This window comes from Mus musculus, chromosome 8 (genome assembly GCF_000001635.26).
Source record: "Mus musculus strain C57BL/6J chromosome 8, GRCm38.p6 C57BL/6J".
NCBI lineage: Eukaryota > Metazoa > Chordata > Mammalia > Rodentia > Muridae > Mus > Mus musculus.
This window is the reverse complement of record NC_000074.6, coordinates 10,026,751-10,046,646: the sequence shown is the minus strand read 5'-3', so window position 1 is coordinate 10,046,646 and position 19,896 is coordinate 10,026,751. Positions and strand designations below refer to the sequence as shown.

Genomic DNA, 19,896 nt, shown 5'->3' with positions numbered 1-19,896 from the left:
CCTGTGATGTGATAAAACCTCTGGCAAAAAGCAACTTGGGGAGCAAAGGGTTTATATGGATTACACCCCTCAGTTATAAATATTCATGAGGCAAATAAAATATTTATCTCCCCTTGACCTAACTATAGTCCAACATAAAAATATTTTCCATTCAGTGTCTTTTAAAATATAAACTTTATACACATTTATGTAGAGCCTGTGTTGTTTTAATACACATAGTCTTTATGAATGTCCAAGTCCACCTACACAAACCTGTCTGTCTACATGTTTATCTTTCCCTTGTGGTAAAAATGCTCAGATTCTTTTTTGTAGATTCTTTTAAATACTCCATAGAGTATTATTAACCATAGTCATACTAGTGTGCATACCACGGTCACAGTAACACTAGTGTGCACACCACAGTCACACTAATGTGCACACTACAGCCACAGTAGTGTGCACACTATAGTCACACTATGTGCACACAATAGTCATTCCACTGTGCAGACCAGTCACACTACTGTGCATAACACAGTCACTCTACTGTGCACACCATAATCACACTACTGTGCATCCCATAGTCACACTAGTGTGCATTCAACAATCACTCCACTGTGCACACCACTATAAAGATCATAATCACTATACTGTGCACACCACAGTCACACTACTGTGCACACCATAGTCACACTATGTGCACACCAGTCACTCCACTGTGTGCACACCACAGTCACACACTGTGCTCACCATAGTCATACTATGTGCACACCACATGTGCTCAGTACCATGCAGCAGCCTTTGTCCATGCCTAGCTCTGCCCCATTCCAGCTTCTGATAACTGTCACTCTACCCTTATCCTTGTGCACGAGTGAGTGCCAAATTCCACACATGAAGTGATTGAGAAATATTTCCTATATAAGCTCATAACCCTGGCAGGAGAAACATGTTCTACTGTCCACAGTGTGAGTTTTCTGTTGTACAGTGTGTAGAATGGAAAGTTCAACAAAGTCCGTAATAGTGGGAAGCTGTTTGTATCATATTTAATTTATTTCCTAGAACAAGTGCATAAGTGCATGTGGTCAAGTCTGAGAGCTTCCAGGAACCCTAGACATTGCCTCTGTGTCTCTATAAGGAATAAAAATCTCCAAACAGATGCATAGTGGAGAAGAAACTCAGGGAGAGAAATAACAACCTATGAGCATCCCAAGTCAGAATGAGCCCTACACTGGCCAAGACAAGAGCCTTGACCTCCCAGAAGTGCGGCTTTTGATGTCTGTCCACATGCCTATGTTTGCACTCACTGTTCTCCTACAGGGCAAAGATGCTCCAATTTCAAGATATAAGGAGTCCAACTCAAAGCAAAAAGAGAACAACCACAAATATCCTGTTGCCTACAGGCCAGGCTCATGGCAACCTTTCTCGTAGGAAAGTGTCTTTAATATTTGCTCACTGGAGATGATGTATGCTTGGATGCATATTTTCCAAGATTATTGATAGAAACCAGAAGAATCAATCTCATGATTCATTGCAGAAATATTTTTGGTGTAAAAGAAAGTGTTAAGTGCTCGATGGTTGGATACAGAGAAGAAGGCATGGTGTGTGTGGTATTGCAAGAAGGGAGTGCTGTCCTGGGTGTCCTGGGTCCTGGAATGACAAGGAAGCGTGGATGGGAGGGACATGAGGCCCACGGGTTTGTTTATAGGTCAGACTGTGATAGGTGACCTTACTAGCCTTTAGAACATCGAAAGTTGAAATGTCAAGGGAAATGGGCTTTCAATTGGACATGGAGTTCGTAGGACTCACCACAGGTCTTACAGTCCTTAATGGAAGCACAAAAGAATTAATTATGGTATGCAATCTGACCGTGGGCTGCAAATATTAATTTGGGTCATTCCTAAGGATGTGACCTACTATGGAGGTGGCTACACAAGCCACTGTTAATTACCAAACAAAGTCGTAAACCAAGGCATTTATAAACCAAGGCATATGCCACATACAGGCAGGGACCACGGGTGGCAGAGCAGCTACAAAGAGGGGGAACTGCTGTAGGTTTCAGATGCTGTCTGACATATCCTTAGCTTGTTGCTGGTGGAAGTACATTCTCTTCAATGAATGAATATTTAATGTTTTAGTAGTCACAAAAGGTTTGGTCAGACATGGGAGTGAGCAATGAGTTTTTTTGTGTGACTGAAATAGCTGAAGATAATTTGGCCCTGGTCTACACAGTGTTAAATGTCAACACTCACAATGTTTAGTCTCTTGGCCTTATAGACTCTTCAGCAAAACAGAGTGGCTTTTATTTCTGGAAGCTTTAGCTAGACTCCTTTTGCACTGGGGGCTATGGTTGTGCAAGGTCTTGTCGTTGTAAGTGGTTTGATACAATAGAACTTCATGCAAAGATGGACAGTAGAAGATGTGGCGACATCTCGGTTTTACAGTGCCCGGGGAATATACCTTAAGGAACATTCATGGCGTATGTTGGGTAGCTTATTGTTCCTTTTCGTAGTCTTACAATTTTTACCATTTGCTTAATTGTAGTTAATAAAGCAGACGTTTTCATTAGATGTTCGCGTGCTTCCCTCTAGTGGTTGCATGTGTGAGCAACAGGACAAAGGAAGGCACTTGTATGACATGGCTACACTAATTACACACACATACAGGCATGCACGTGCATACACACATTCACGCATACACACACAGAGGAAAAGAAAAAAAATACCCGATTCACCTCACCCACTCAACAAAACATCTGACCATCCCTCCCTAACATTGTCAAGCTGCAAAAACTGGGGAAAAACAGAAGTATCGTTGCCATCTTCCTCCCCAATCATGCCTGCCCTGTACGCTCAAGTCCTGAATATTCTAAAGCAATTATATGACACTACGAGTAACACTGTATCTATATTAAAATTACATATAAAATTAAGATGTACCAAATGTAATGGGATTTCTATCATATCCCAAAAAACAGTCTAAAAACAAAAGAAGAAAAATCCAAAAGGTCTGCCTTCTCCTGCTCCTGTACATTCAATCCTATTCCACTCTTTAAATACTGAAAACGCTGTATCTTACTCCCTTCCTCTCTCCTCTCTCCGCCCATCTTCTCTTTTGATGGCTTTATTTGGACATGAGTACTGTGATGAGAGTATAAAGTGCCTTTAGTCTCATGTTTTGAACACTGGCCACAGCTTGCAATACTATTTTGAACTATATTATAGGGACTACAGGAAGTTCAACATGGCTGACTGGACTAGATCACTAGGGAAATGTTTACAGGCTACATGTCATGGCTGTGGCCAGGCTCTCTGCTCCCAGACCTGTGCTATGTGAGCACCAGTCGCCTTTCTCAGTCTCCTCCTGCAACACCGTTAGCAGGATGGGCTGAGCTTTCTCCTCAACCAGGAGTCAAGATGAAACCTCGGTCATACATCTTGCCACAATGATAACACAAGTAACTAATATAGACGATTAATATCAGAAAATTGAGGTTATTGATAAATGAAGCCGGACCAAGAGAGGTTTGAACCCTGGGAGATGATTTTTAGGAGGGATTTGAAAGAGATTGGAACTGAGGACTACAGATGTCCTAGATACACTAGTCTTCACTTAGTGGGGGGATGCTGCTGGGAGTCTGGAATCCCAGAATGCCTGAAGAATGGTGGGCCACAAAGACAGCACCCGTGAGGTTTCGGTGGGAACCGAACTCTATTGAAGACTGGACTCTAGACTGTGTATGTCACATTTGTGCAAAGAACCAAGCTACATTTTCCCCTGTGTCCTCAAAGTTGAGTGAGTGTGAACTCTATGGAATTGTTTTGTAGCGGAAGTTTTGACACAGCATAGCATGTGGGCTTCAGCATTGTCATTTCCCAGAGCTTTAAGCCAAACTGACACCAAGATTCAGGACTAAAGATCAGAAAAAGATTTGAGCGCACGCCTTTAATCCCAGCACTCGGGAAGCAGAGGCAGGCGGATTTCTGAGTTCGAGGCCAGCCTGGTCTACAAAGTGAGTTCCAGGACAACCAGGGCTACACAGAGAAACCCTGTCTCGAAAAACCAAGAGAAAAGAAAGAAAGAAAGAAAGAAAGAAAGAAAGAAAGAAAGAAAGAAAGGAAGGAAGGAAGGAAGGAAGGAAGGAAGGAAGGAAGGAAGGAAGGAAGGAAGAAAGAAAGAAAGAAAGAAAGAAAGAAAGAAAGAAAGAAAGAAAGAAAGAAAGAAAGAAAGAAAGAAAGAATTGAAAATGTACAGTGTGAAAGGAGAGTGTCATTGTGGACAAAGCAGATGCAGATAAAATGGCTTTAACTGGCAAAAAGATCAGCACCATTAAACAGAAGATACACAAGGTACTCAGAGACCGGTACAGCCATGGTCCAAGGGACCAGTCACATCTTGGGGTGGCTGCAGAGGCTGGCATTTTCTGTGTGCTGACACCATAGAAGTACTGGGTCAAGATAAAGGCCAGTGTGGATGGAGCACAAGTGGAGTCTGCATATCAGGGGTCCCTTGCAGCATATGCATGGGGCTTTGCATAAAATCTATGTTTGCAATATGGATAGGAGGATGTTGAGAACTGGAATACCTGCCATGGAAAGCTGCAGATACCATGTGGAGCTAGCCCAAGGCATGGTGTGCTGAACAAAGCAAGGCTCCTCAAGCCTGTGGTGGATCGCATTGTGGTAACTTGTGCCACAGAACCACGCCCAGGGCTACAAGATTTAACATTTGTCCTGTTTTGACTTTGTTTGGTCCAATATTTCCTTGCTTCCTCCAATCCCTCCCTTTGGGAATGCTGCTCAGTGCTACCGTATACTAGAAGATCATTTTATGAAGCCAAGTAGCTCAGGTATTGTCTTGAGACTCAGTAGAGACTTTGAACATTGGATATTTGGGTGAGCTGGAGTTTTTATTAATATAGTGGGAACTCTCAGATTTGGATTAGTGGAACTTCTCATTATTAGACAATCATGAGCCTTCAGGGGCAAGAGACAGAAGACTGTGATCTGAGTCTGAAATGTGCCCTACCAAACTCATATTTGGAATGCTAAATTCCCAGCTTCCAGTGCCATTTTTGAAAGCTGTGGAATCACTAAGTGGGGCCTGCAGGGTCAGCAGAAGTCAGCAGAGCCTTTGATGATTCCGGATGAGACCAGTTCTTTGCTCCTGCTGGACCGCACATCAGTAAGGAGTGGAACCTACCTGTCCTGCTCGCCATGATAAACGCAAATCCCTCTGAAACCAAGAGCCCGATTCCAGTTAAAGTCTTTGCTTGTACACACTAGAAAGGGATGTGCCCTTCTGAAGTTTCTGCCACCCTACCTCCCCTGCCATGTGGGATGAAAGTTCTCTGAAGCTGTCCCCAGAATAAACTTGACCTGTCTTGTTTTTCTCTTGTATTTCACCACAGCAACATGAAAGTAACGCCAGCACAAGTGGTAGCCCAAGGTCCTCCTCTCTCTCCACACACTGGCTTTCCAGGCACTCTCTACTCTGTCACTGGACATTTACAAGTTTTTCACTGGCACATAATTATCTCTTAGACAAGTCTGAGTACTAGATAAAACTCTGCATCCGAGCTGAAGCCCTTCCATTTCTAATAATATGAAAGGAAGCCATGGCTGCCTCTTGATAAGGAATGGCTGTAATATGATAGGGAAGCTGACCTTAAACTTGGGACACAGAATCCAAACATGTACTTGTTACGTGATTTCACATTTCTGCCTGTCTGGCATCTGGGGCTGGGACTGTTCAGAACACTCCCTTAGCATGAGGGAGAGCCTGGGTTTGATCTTCAGCAGCTTCCACCACTGCCAAGGGACCTCTCACCTGGTTTGCCTCCTCTCTGGCCTCAGTCTCAACTCTGTTTCTGGCTGGACCATCCACTTTCTCAGAAGAAATGTAGGGTTAGCAAATGTCTTTCCAATCATCAAGACAAGTTACACATTTGAGATTTTTCTGAGGTGTCTGTGACTCCACTGTGTACACTCAACATGTACACACACATGCACATACATGTTCAATACACTCACATGTGCATACACACACACACACTATATATATATATATATATATATATATATATATATATATATATAGTAAGAAGCACATAGACACAGCAGGATCTGGGATGTGGCGAGATGAAACTCCAAAGATGCCAATCATGATTGAGTTCCCACCAGAAGATAAGGGTTTCCCTTGCTGTGTGAACAGATTGACTTCTATGGGTCTCCACTCTCACCCTTGACTTCTGTGACTGGCCAAACAGATTCCTTGATTGATGGTACTTCATTTTAGAAATGCTTTGTTTGTTTTTGCTGTGACATTTGGAAGTGGGTCTGGAAGCCCTCTTAAGTTTGCGGCTCATACTTGGCAAAAAAACCGATCCACTTCTCTTTAATTTCCAGGAGTCACACTGAACACGTTGTGCAATAACTTTATTGGAAATGAGAAATTTATGTGGATGAGCTGACTTTCCCACCCTCTCTGCTGCGTTGCTCACACTGAGTGTGTCCCCCACTCCACTGGTGAGCTGGGCCCCAACACAGACTCCCTCCCTAGGGAGAGTCCACAGGAAGACTCAAGGGATTCCTCTTATCTGCAGAAAAGACTGGAGAAGGGTTACACACAGTCACCCAGGGCCTGTCCATACTCACATGGTGATCCAATATACACATTCTTTAGTCTCCAGAAGACCCTTTATCTGGATGCTTGGTCCCCATCCAGCCCCTGATATACAGAACCTACTTGTGCTGTCTCATAATACCAAGATCCTGGATCCTTTCTCTTAGACTATGTTAAATGCCAAGCAACCTTTGACCTACACATGACATTTTTGACACATCTGGACAATCACAAGAAGTGAAGTGCCTTCAGGTGAATAGTTGTACATTTATTTGGAACCATAAGGATACTTCAGTTCCTTCCTTTCTCCCATTGCTCCCTCCTCCCATCATTCCCTCCTTCTCCCATTATTCTCTCCTTCTCCCCATCATTCCTTCCTTCTCCTTCTCCTTCTCTCCTCCCCATGATTTCCCTCCTTCATTCCCATCATTGTCTTCTCCCCCATCATTCCTTCCTTCTTTCTACCTCCAACATTTCCTGCTCTCCCCATTATAACTTCCTTCTTTCTACCCCCATATTTCCCTCCTTCTCCCCAGACCCCTTTCTTACTCAGGGTGCCTAAGGACAATATATTTATTTCTTACTTTTTTGGTATCTATAACTGAATCCCTGACAGGAGCTATTAGGGGAGGGAGCAAGAACACATTTAGACTCATGTTTGAGAGGGCACAGTCCATAACTGACATGTGGAAGAGTTCTTAGAAGCTAGAGTGACTACAGATCCTCAAATTTCAGCAGAGGATATTCAGGCCAGAATCAGTGTAGGACCAGACACCATGACCCACTTCCTATAACTAAACTCTACCTTAGTGATCTCACAATTTCCCCAAAGAGCACTACCAGTTGAGACCAAGTATCCAGACACAGGGTCTTGGGAGGGATCAGCTCACATTCAAACCATAAGCTTCTAATTTCTGTAAATTTTACTTCCAGATGTCTTACTAACATAAAACCAGACAATTCATTTCTTTTTCTTTGGCATTATAGTTTAATTTTTTTCTGTGTTCATGAGTATAGATATGGGCATGCTGTCATTTTGATTATGTATACAGCATGCAAGGCATTATTCCAATAACTTGTACATACTCATTAAGTTTTCCAAAAAATGATAAGCTATGGTGGTATTGAAATTTGAGAACCCCTGTTATAGGTTATTTAATAAGAAACTAGAATTAGAACAAAAACAAATAATTTTTTCTCTACAACAAAAAGCCTTCATGGAGGAGAGGAAGAAGGGATAAGAGAGAGGATTCCCTACTCCCACCATTTAACAAGGTGTGTTTGTATCCATGTGCCCTGTGCACACACATTCCATGTGGGTGGATTTATACATTGTCACATGTGGAAATTTTCACCTCTGACAGCCTTGTGTTAATTTTTTTTTTTTTTTACTTTAAACCATTTTAGATTTTAAAGGTTTCAACTTTTATATTGAGGTCTTTGATCCATTTAATGGATTTGCTGTATAAGGTGGACAACAGATATCTGGTTCATTCTTTTATATGTGGATATCTAGTTCTAATTAAGAGGCTATTTTCTTCCTATGTATACTTTGGAACCTTTGTAAAAAAATTAAGATGCTATTATTGTGGATTTGTATCTTTTTGTTCCATCGAATACCATCTGATATCATGGTTCATTTCGATCTGGCTTGGTTTGTTTATCTAGGGTCATTTGTGTTTCCATCTGATTTATGTTTTACTTTATTTCTGTGAGTAAGCGCATTGTCTATGAACCTGTAGCTAGAAGGATCAAAGGCTCTAGGAGGGAACCTATAACTGTTACTCTGCTCCATGGATGTCATTAGGAATTAGACCCACTCCCAATGACTTGTCGTGGCATTCATAGATTAAGGCACTTCTCTAGGCCCTTGCCAGAGAAGCCTCTATCTGCAGTGAATGGTGATTAGCTTAGAGGCCCATTCTGGCCAAGGTGAGGGAAATAAGAGACTAAGGAATGCTCAGACATAAAATGAATTTAAGAAAACATTGGCATCTGAATGGGTTGGCATCATATCTGTAGACTGCTTTGAGTGGGCTAACCATTTCTCAACACCAGTTCATTCAACCCATAACTGGGGGAATCTTCTCCTGTCTCTGTTTCTACAGTGTTTCACAGGTGTTCTTGCAGAGCTGTCCTCTGCTTGGCTGGGCATATTCTTGGGCTTTGATTGTTCTTGTTCTTTTTGTTTTTGTTTTTTTGTTCTGTTGGCAGTTGAGAATAGGATTGTTTTTCTGATGTTGTTGTTGTTCTCAGTGTGTTTGCCATTGGTCTACAGGAAGTCTACTGAGTTTTTGTCTGATAATTCTGTTTCCTGCCCCTTTCCTGAAGGAATGCATGAGCTCCAGACATGATTGAATATTTAAGGCTTTGTGTAGAGAAGTATGCCATCTGCAAACAGGTGTACTCCGACTTTTTCCTTTCCTATTTGAATCCCCTTTATTCGCTGTTCTGGTTTAGAATTCAAGTACAATATTAAATAGGTGTGGATGAAGTGGGCCTACTTTTTTAACCCTGATTTTAGTGGAAATGCTTTTAGTTTTTTTTCCCATTTAGCTTGATGTTAACCGTAGGCTTATTAAGTACAATCTTTATTATGTTGAGACCTAAAATTCAAGCTGATAGAGGAAAATTGGAAGAAACACCTCAAAATACCAGCACAGGCAAGCACTTTCTGAACAGCACTCTGGTTGCTCAGGAAATAGCCCATCAGCTGAAAATGGGATTATGTGAAATTAAAAGATTTCTTCATGGCAATGAAATCAATGTATCTAGTGAATGGACAGCCTACAGAATAGGAGAAAAAAGTGCTAACTAAATATCTGACAGAGGTTTATACCCACAATATGTAAGAATTCATGTGTCAATATCCCTAGTAGTTAAAGGCGTCACACTTAGAATACACTATAAGAACTCAAACAAAATAAATGCATAAGTGCTGATAAACCAAACAATTCAATAAATAAATGGGCCAATGAAATGAACAGGCCCTTCTCAAAGGATGAAGCTGGCCCGGCCAATAAACACATGGAACATATTCAACATTCCCAGTCACCAGAGAAATGCAAATAGAACCACAGTGAGATTCCATTTCACTCTAGCCAAATTAATCTGTCATCAAAACAGGGGTAACAGCAAGTGGTATCAGGGATGTGGGCAGAGGGGAACTCTTACTGCCAGTGGCAGAAATGGTCTAGAAACTGATCTAGAAACTGGAAATCAGTGTGCAGGTTACAGAGAAAACTAAAGATGGGTCTTACATCTCACACTATTGCTGGGTTATTTCCCCAAACACTCCTGTTCAAATCCAGTGTTTTTAGTTGACCTTTACTCTCTGAGTAGTAATGATAACTCGTAGACGTTAATAGATTCCTTGGAGATGTACAAAATATCCAGACTTTACCATTAGTGCCCCAACACTTGTTATTTCATCTGAAATGCTTCTCACCTGATTTTTCAAAGTTAGAGTTGTATAGAGAAATACCAAAAGTGGATGTTGGCAGACCAAACGGTGTTGGCAATGGTCAGAAGGCATGGTGCTTTTATTTGGCAATCAACCATAGCAGTAGAGCTAGGGAGGTCACTAGCCACTCTCCTGAGACAATGCTTCTCCTCCCCCCAGCCCTACTGATTCTGAGACAGGATCCTCACATGGGGCACATATTTGCTTCATCTCGATGTCAGATGCTACGAAGCTTGCTTAAACCTCACCTGTTATGGAGCAAATAGGGCAGATGCTTCCTTCTGGAATCTAACCCCTAATCTGCAATGGCAGCAGCAGCCACATACTGAACAGGGAGGAAATCTCTGCTCTGCCACAAACACACGCTCAAAGCAGAGCTTATGTGAGTGGCTACAGCTTCTCGTTAGTGACCTCTGTGCAGATCAGCTGTATCTACAATACCATTTTATAAAACCACCGGAAGTTACCACAAAATACACCTATGATCCAAAAAAATGAGTGAATTCTTTCCTTCTGTGAAAAATACCTCGACATCAGAATCAATTGCCAGCTCAACCTAGGTCAAGAAAACTCTTTTATCCAATTATTTCACACTTAAACCTTTTTAATTAAGTTTATTTTACACTTGAATTTATAAGGATTTTTGTCTATTGCCAGTTCAAGACTTCTAGATTTAAAAACAAACAACCTTTCCATAGTATCCCATAGTATTACCTGGAAAAGAGCGTGTGTGTACTTAGCATGAGAAGGGAGAGTAAATCCTGAGACTTAGCGTGAATGCTTCAGTGACCTGCAGTTGTGGGCCCTCTTCTCATGGCAAATCGCAAAACAAGGAAATCTCCCTGCATTCTGAACATGTGTCACCCAAGGCAAAAAGCAAGGTTGCGGTGCGTGTTGGCAAAGGACTGGAGAAAACGGTCTTCCTCATCCGGTCTTTCTGAGCGCGGGCTCCGTTTCTCATAACTCACATGGCACACTTCGGTTGTGGCTGTCTGTTATATTTCCTGGTTTGGATCAGATTCAACGGGTCACGAGAAAACTTTCGCTGACGGCTTTCCCCATCTTTTAGTTTTTCCAGTCGTCTGTTTCTCCCTCGGAGGTACAGAGAAGACGAGGGAAGGGGATCACGCACTCCAGCAAGTGAGTTACAGCAGTTTTAGGGCACCAAAGAAGGTGTCGTCTCCGTTGCGTGAAATCTGTGCATTCTCCCGAGGAATTGCAAGCTGAATCTCATCTCCTTCTTCCAGCCTCGCGATGCCTGGGAGAGAGGGGCAACAAGAGTTTTCCGTAGTTGCTGTTCACCAGAGAGTCCATTAGAAGAAGCTATTGTATCACGTCAGCACAGCATTCACGCTTCACTCAATAACTGCTCATAGTCCTGTTAGCTTTAAAACTAAATGGGTACATTAAGAGCAGAACCAACAGGGTTCAGCAGATGTGTGTCTGCTGTACATAGACTGGGATCCCAGTGGCGAATGTCACCATCAGGTAGATCAAACCTTGTTCTTTGAGAGGATATTGTAGAGTCACTGAGAGAAGCCCAGCATTATGGTAATCTTATTTATTTATTTATTGGTATTAGTTGTGTGTGTGTGTGTGTGTGTGTGTATGGGCACACATCCCAGCACATGTGTGGAAGTCTGTGCTGGTTTGAATATGCTTGGCCAAGGGAGTGGCGCTATGAGGAGGTGTGACCTTCTTGGATTAGGTACGACCTTGCTGGCAGAAGTGTGTCACTGTGGGGGGTGGGCAACAAAACCCTCCTCCTAACTAGGTGGGAGCCAGTCTTCTCCTAGCAGCCTTCAGATAAAGATGTAGAACTGTCAGCTCCTCCTGCACCATGCCTGCCAGGAAGCTACCATGTTCTCACCTTGATGATAATAGACTGAACCTCTGAACCTGTAAGCAATTCTAATGAAATGTTATCCTTGCTAGAGTTACCTTGGTCATAGTATCTGTTCATGGCAGTAAAACCCTAACTAAGACAAGGTCAGAGGACAACTCTGTAGAGTTGGTTTTCCTTCCCTCCTCTATACAGGTTCTGTGATCAAACTCAGATTGCCCAGCTTGCATGGCAAGTACCTCCACTCAGTGAGTCATCTCACCAGTCCGTGCTCATACCTTAAAATATGCATTTAACCTGTAAATAGTTTTGAAGGTTTAAAAGATAAGCTGGGCACGGTGGCCACATGCCAATATTCCCAACCTCGGAATTCAAGTCCAGCCTGGGCTATACATGCAATGAAAATTCAGCCCAGGCTACAGAATAAGATCCTGTCTCAAAAAAGCCAAAAATAGATATCTAAAAGTAAAAGGCTTATTTATCGACAAGCCACACTGTTTAGCAGATTTTCTTTGAGTCCAGGCTCCTGTTTTTCATCATTTGGGGTTCTTCTCCCAGTTGTCTACATTATGGGCTTCCTTAAATGACTATGATTATCTTTATGATCAAAAGAAACAAAGTAATAAACTCCATGAAATGCTAGTTTGTGCCTAATTTATAATGATATATTTCATGACTTAGGAGCCACATTCTATCTATGAGGTTACCAATGCAGACAAGCAATGCTCCAGACATGCTGTACAGTTGTGCCTTGAAATTGACAAAGTATTAAGGGATTAGTTACCTTATGTAGTTAAAGAAGAGATGTCACAGCATATGTACTGAATAGATTTGTGGCGGCCCTGGACACTAAGCATGATGTAATACCATGGCCAGCACTGTGGCAAACACTTCAAGCTCAAGAAATGGGTGGGAACCACTGTAGTCGAGGTTCTCAACCTTCCTAAGGCTGACACCCTCCAATACATACAGTTCCTCATGCTGTGGTGACCTTGGCACCATGCTTCTTCGCGTTTCAAGCTAAGCACTTGGGTTTGGGTGGGTTAGTGTGGGGTCATAAAACAAATTCAAGATGAAAGTAGCAAGCCTGACATTTCTTAGAGCTGGTTCTTGTGTACAGTCCTGACCTACTGATCCTGAAACATACCTTTAACATCAAAGGAGTTAACCTTTAAAAAGAACGGCACCTGGGAGTCTGTGGGACTCTACCCTCAGGAGGGAGTTGTGGGAAAACCTACTGAGTGGAAATGTCTAAGGAGTATCAGCTGTGACGCTGTGACATCCTATAGCAAATGTGAGCTGCGGAGTGGAGAGGCTTTGCCATGGATAAATATTGCACAATACCAAATTGCTGGTCAGCACTGGGTACAGAGGCAGACTCCTTTATGAAAATTAGGGACTTTCAACACAACAGAATTTCTCCTGGCTACGGAAGTAACTGGGGCTGCAGACCCAGTGTGCCCTGGCCTCTGCAGTGGAACTGTGTTCTCTCTGAGCATTTGTGTATAATGAATGGCCTTTGAAATGCTGAGGGGTGATTCACAGCCCTGGGGTTCACGTCACTGTCGGTGACAGCTGTAGCTGAGACTAGGGCAGTTTTTTGGGTTCTGAAAAGATCTGTCAAAGGCACCAGAGATATACACACATGTGTAAAGGAAATAGTTTCTTTAAAACCAGTGCTGATAATTTTGAAATGAAATGAGGAAAATGTTGGGGATTCCAGTGTGGAACAGATAAGGTGCCTTCTCTTATGCTTCCGTGTCTTTGTGCTGCTGCCATTCTGAGCTCCCTACTAGTCAGGTATCTGAGGCTACCTGTTTAACCATGAGACCTAACCCAGCCATTCTGCAGTATGCCCTTCCTTGCACTCAGGACCAACAGGAGCTACTTTTTCCCATCACATGCTCATATTGTGGGGCCAGGCATGCTATAGCTTGAGGCTGAGGAGCTGAGGAACTTCTGTGTTGTGTTGTGTTGTGTTGTGTTACATTATGATGTTATGACCTGTCCTGTCATTTCTGTAGCTCAGATTCTCCGGAGATGAGGAGGTCACAAGAGTAAGGAATCATGACTGCTAGGCAGTGAAGCTGACAGAGAATGGAACAAGAGAAGAAACCCCAGAAGGCTCTCAGGTTTCTGCAGCTGGCAGCGAGCAGACATTGTTCCTGCTGCTGTTCTTAAAATGGATGGAAGGGCATCTACCTTAGACTTGCCTTTTCCTGGACATTCCCAGCTGTGGTTACAAGCACAGGTCCAGAACAAGATTGGGACCTCAGCTTTCCTTCATGGCTCATAAAGCCACTTCCCTCCATGAAACACTATTGATGGTTAATGGCTTCTGGGAGGAGTGCCATTTTCTCGAGTGGTGTAACCACTAACACTTGCCCAGGCTCAAGCAAATAACCTTCCTCCCATGCTCTTGAAGCAACCCAAATTAAACTCAGTGAGGCTAACAGAGAAAATGACAGGAAAGCAGGAGGGTCCATGTTTAGATGAAGAAGGAATATGGCAGAAGTGGAAGTTGGTTAAAGAGTGTATCTGTGGTAGAAATCATTATAATCACTTATGGATGTGTCAGAGAAAGAGTAGGAGAGAAATAAGGTATGCTCCAATGTCAAATTCTGTGACCCTCATTTTTAACTTTTTAAAAGCACATTTATTTAATGTAATTATTTTTTTCTGTGTATTGGTATTTTTCCTGCGTATCTTTATGTGCACTATGTATGTGCAGGGCCCAAGGAGGCCATAAGAGAGTGCCAGGTCCCTTGGGACTAGAGGTACAGAGAGTTGTGCGCTGCCATGTGGGTGCTGGAAATGAAGCTGAGGTTCTCTGGAAGAGCAGCCAGTGTTCTTCATTATGAGACTGCCTCTCCATCCCCATCTCTGTCTTAATTTTTATAAAAATGGTATGACTATTAGTAATGATATCAGTTTTCTCCGTCAACACAAATTATTGTAAAATAAACAGCACAGTCTATGGCAGAAGGTCTTTCCATTAAGATCCCAAAGCAGCACTTTTGGGGGGAATAAGATTCCCCAGCACAATCTACACCATCTTGCTAAGCAGGTCTTAGGACAGCTACATACCAGCCGAGTAGCAGGAATTGTTGGGCAGTGTTTTGGGCATATTCTGAATACATCGGAACAGGGTCACCAGGCTCAGCTCGTCCCCAAAGACGTGTACTTTCTTCCTCTGGATGACATGACCCATAGCAAAGATGGGGTCCGTGTATAGAACCTGAGAAACAAGCCGGGATATGTCACCAGACGTGAAGGACAGTGAAAACGTCGGACCAGGGGTAGGGGAGAGTTTGACGCTACCTGGCTGTAGATGAAGAAATAGCCTGTTTGCCTCACCACTATTTTGTTCTCTTTCTCCTCCAAGGCATTTCCTCTTTTAAAGCTGAGAAGCCATGGAACAAATGTGTAAGTTCCTGCAGCAGAGAGAGAATTACTCATGAGACAGTAAATCGTAAAAAGCACTTTTTCTTCCCACTACATTTAAAAGAGCACATCGTATATTCTAAAATGCAAAAGGAGGAGGAAGAGGAGGAGGAGGAGAAGGACTGTCCTCCATTGGGCTATCTGCCAAACATGTTTTTAGCATGGGAAACCTGGATGCATGTGCTAAGAGACCCCATTCCACAGCTCTTGCTTATATTTTCTTTTCTTGTTCTGCACACTGGCTATTTCCTGATAAAGGCCGGGTTTTGGGGAGGATCTAGGAGAGAGAGTACCTGTTCCTCTGCACAACACACTGGGAGATTGTCTTCTTCCATCTCCTGGGTGATTCGGTGAAGAACTTAACAAAATGTATCTGGAGGAAGTGAGGCCACCACCAACTTGGCCGTAAAACACAACTAGGAAATGACACAGACAGCAACGAGGATATGCCCTGCACTGAAAACTGCTCAGAACCTGTGTGCTAAGACTACAGTGTTCAGAAGCTGAAAGGGCTTTCAGTACAGTGACATTTCCTTAATTCTATGCTGAGTGACAGGAAGACACTGTGCTCAGGGTTGACAAGAAGAGCAGAAAGGGCAACAGGCTAGGGAATCAAGCCACCAGACCAGACTGGAGCAAGGCGCTTCCTAGAGCTCGCACCCAGGAAGAGAGAAAAACATGCATTTCATGGGAAGAGTTTACTATACGGTAGTGGGCACAGATGCTGTCTGCAAACAGTGGCATCGGGCTGAGCCTCAAGGCTAGACAATGAGGGGAGCCACACACTAAATGAAGGGAAGCAGCTGGCAGAAGATTAGGGCCCCTGCACAGTGAGCACAGAATAGCAACCAATGGTGTGGAAAGTCTAAATACACCAGACCATTCTTGTACAATGGGAAACACTAAGCCAGTCTAAAAATGTCACCTCAATAAGCAAAAAGGGGGTATGGGTTCCAAGACCAGTCAAACAAGTCCAAAGCGATACTGTAGTGACATTTATATTTCTGCGTCTGTCTCACAGGTTCATTCAGTGCCCAGTGCCCATACCACTATTACCCGTTCCTCTGGCGACGGACACCAAGTTGATTTTTTTGGCTGTTGTAATCTTGGCTACAGTGAACTTGGGAGTCTAGGTGTCTCTATTTGTTATTGATTTAGTTTTCTTTATAAACTCAGAAGTGGAATTGCTAAATCATACTGCAGTTCTACTTTTAATATCTTGGGTGTGGGAGGGGCTCTATATTTTTCTACAATGTAGAATTTATTAGAAATGTACTAATTTATATTCCTGATTCAAATAAGGTCCTTACCAGAAGAACACTAAATAAGAAGCTCATGTTTTCTGAAAATTTGAAGGAGTTAAAAATGTCCTCAGCAGGGCTGGTGAGATGGCTCAGTGGGTAAGAGCACCCGACTGCTCTTCCGAAGGTCCAAAGTTCAAATCCCAGCAACCACATGGTGGCTCACAACCATCTGTAACGAGATCTGACGCCCTCTTCTGGTGTGTCTGAAGACAGCTACAGTGTACTTACATGTAATAAATAAATAAATCTTTAAAAAAAAAAAAAAAAAAAATGTCCTCAGCAAGCCGAGCGTGGTGGCACATGCCTTTGATCCCAGCACTTGGGAGGGAGAGGCAGGCAGATTTCTGAGTTCATAAGCCAGCCTGGTCTACAGAGTGAATTCCAGGGCAGCCAGGGCAACACAGAGAAACCCTGTCTCGAAAAACAAACAAAAAGAAAAATAATGAGAAAAAAATGCCCACAGTAAAACAAAGCAAAGACCACCGTGAATTCAGGTCATAGTAAGGATCGTTAGGCTGGCTCCTCAAGGAAGCATTATCATAGATGGATGGGGGTTGGGGAGATCCTGGGGGGAAGGGCATGTGAGCTGGCAGTGCTGGAGATGGGGCAGACACAGAAGCATCATGGAATCATGGATGATCTTTCTCTTCAGCCTATACCTTGTGCGAATTCACTTCCTGGAGCTACTTCCATTGCTTGTGTTCCAGAGAGCGGAGCGGCCCTGAGGTGCCACAGGGATGGTCACCACACTTTTCTTCTCAAGTAGGAAGTCAAGGAATTTTCTTAAATAAAAATTCCCCCATTGCTCATCAGGATAACAGACTCAGAGAAGCAGGTCACATCAAACACGAATATCAAAAGCAAGCCCTCTTTACTCTCTGTGTACAACAAGATCCTAGCAAGACGTCTCCAACAAGCCAGTGCTTATTTTGTTTAAATGGAATTTTGTGCCCAAGGTGTGTTAGATCATTGAGTACTGAACAACCTGAGAAAGAATTAACGTAAAGACTGTAACAACTCGGGCATTGTAAAATAAAGATTGTTACAAGTCTAGACCCCAAGTTGGGAGTTCAAGGCCAGCCTGGTCGATCATAGCAAGTTCCAGAACAGTCAGGGTTACATAGAGTCAGGGTTACATGTTTTGTTTGTCTCAAACAAAACAAAGCAAACAGTGGGAGAAAAGGTATTGCTATAAAAGTTAAAAACAATGATTATATCAAAGTTGATTATGCTTATGGTTTATTAAAAATGAGTTGATCGTTTGAACATAGAGGACATCTTCCCCCACCTTGGGGTTCTAACTCCTCTGGGGTCAGGCCAGCTTGTTTGTCTACCTGACATTTCCCTGGGCTTTTTATCCCACATTTTTCCCCCAGCAGATATGCATCTAATAATCACTGAATTAGTAAGTTCTACATTAAGTAAAACATAATTCAAACTGATGATTGCTGTGGTAATCAGCCACAGGCAATTTCCTGTCTTTGTAAAACATTTGGCAAAACATGCTATTGAAATTCTGGAAAATGAAACACCACCCATTACAGAGTTGGCAGAGATACCAAAGTGAAGTAAAACATAGATTTCTAAAAGTACTTTTTAAATATTCTAGGCCAAAGTATTTACTTACTGAATTTTGTTCTGCATTAATTTAAATTTATTTACTGGCTCTTTACATTGTAGCTACTTTTTTGTTAACTACTCTTATTAAGAAGGTAGAGCTCATGCTTCTTTTGTTTTGTTTGTTTTCATTCACTCTACATGTTCTTCTTCTATTGTGTACATGAGCACAGGTGCACACAGCATGGGTACACATAGCACAGTACACACAACACAGGTGCACACAACACTGAACACAACACAGGTGCACACAACACAGGTGCACACAACATAGTGCATACAACACTGAACACAACACAGGTGCACATGACACAGGTACACACAACACAGGTACATACAACACAGGTGTACACAACACAGTTCATACAACACAGGTGCACACAACACAGTTCATACAACACAGTGCACACAACACAGGTGTATACAACACAGGTGCACACAACACAGGTGCACACAACACAGCTCATACAACACAGTACACATAACAGTGCACACAACACAGGTGCACACAACACAGGTATACACAACACTTAATACAATACATAGGCACACACAATCATAGGTTATATATAACCTCCCATATCATAATTGATTAAAGTTAACTGTGCTTTCAAATGCCACCAGAACATCCTCTAAGAGAGCAAACCAAGTGACATGTTAACAGCTCCGGGAATTGAAAACTTAAGTATAAATATCATGGCCCACTTAAAATGTACTTAGAACTTCAGGATATTAGTTAAACTACAGATAAAAAAAAGTACTACCTTTTGGGTTTTATTGATGTCCCCCTGTTGAGAGACACTCTAAGATGACATGCCTCACTCTGGGTGTGAACTAGGTTTTAGGTCACTGATGTATTGAAGTGTCTGAAAATAATTATGTTAACATGTAGTAATGTGAATGGAATAAAGACTTTGGTATTGATATGTAAAGGTAATTCATATGCATTGTGCAAGCACATGTCCTAAAGTATACATTTACACGCTTCAGAGTCCCACTCTGAAAAAAAAAAAAGCAACTTAAGGGAGGAAGTGTTTATGTTAGCTTATAATTCCAGGCTATAAGTCCATCACTGGCAGGATAGATGCAACTAGTCAAGTTATATTCCCAGCAAGAGAAGAGGGCAAAACATACATTCACAGTTGGATGCTTCAATTTCTTCATTCTTATTCAGTTCAAAACCCCTTGTTTAGGGAATGGTGCTGCCCACACTGAACTGTGTTTCCGTATCAGTTAAGCTAACCTCCCACAGACAAGCTGTCCTTCAAAGGTAGGCAATACTTCACTGATACTCTGTTCCCAAGTGATTCTAAGTGTGTCAAGTTGACAATTAAAGCTAATTACCCCACACCTCTAGCTGACCTTTGGGTTCTGTGCCAGCAGGAGGTGACAGCTAAGGCCAAATGATTAGCATACAAGGAATGCACAGAGCCAACTTGTAAAGATCTGAGGGAATAGGCTTCTACTTTACTTTAGGCTTCTGGTGTTTATCATTAATAACTATGGAGGTTAGGACTACAAAGAGGGAGGAACTTACCAGGCTGACTGCAGAGACAGCAGAGCAGACTTCATGGATGTAATGTGTATAAAGATGTGTAGGTAGATGCATAGATAGATACATGGATGAA

The 19,896-nt window shown here is 42.5% G+C and overlaps 1 protein-coding gene across 4 annotated transcripts in view; it reads right to left on the bottom strand.

The window, feature by feature from the left end:
* Nucleotides 1-10,646: 10,646 nt before the first annotated feature.
* Nucleotides 10,647-19,896, bottom strand: part of Tnfsf13b (tumor necrosis factor (ligand) superfamily, member 13b) — a 29,772-nt gene continuing 20,522 nt past the window's right edge. For all 4 annotated transcript variants that reach the window (XR_378661.4, XM_006508775.4, NM_001347309.1 and 1 more), the window contains 3 exons: nt 15,225-15,337; nt 14,991-15,141; nt 10,647-11,318 (listed from right to left, as the gene is read on the bottom strand). Coding sequence is in view for 3 of the 4 variants with exons in the window: in XM_006508775.4 (XP_006508838.1) it covers nt 11,206-11,318; nt 14,991-15,141; nt 15,225-15,337 (377 nt within the window). In the remaining variant the exon portion in view is untranslated. The remainder of the gene's footprint in view (nt 11,319-14,990; nt 15,142-15,224; nt 15,338-19,896) is intronic.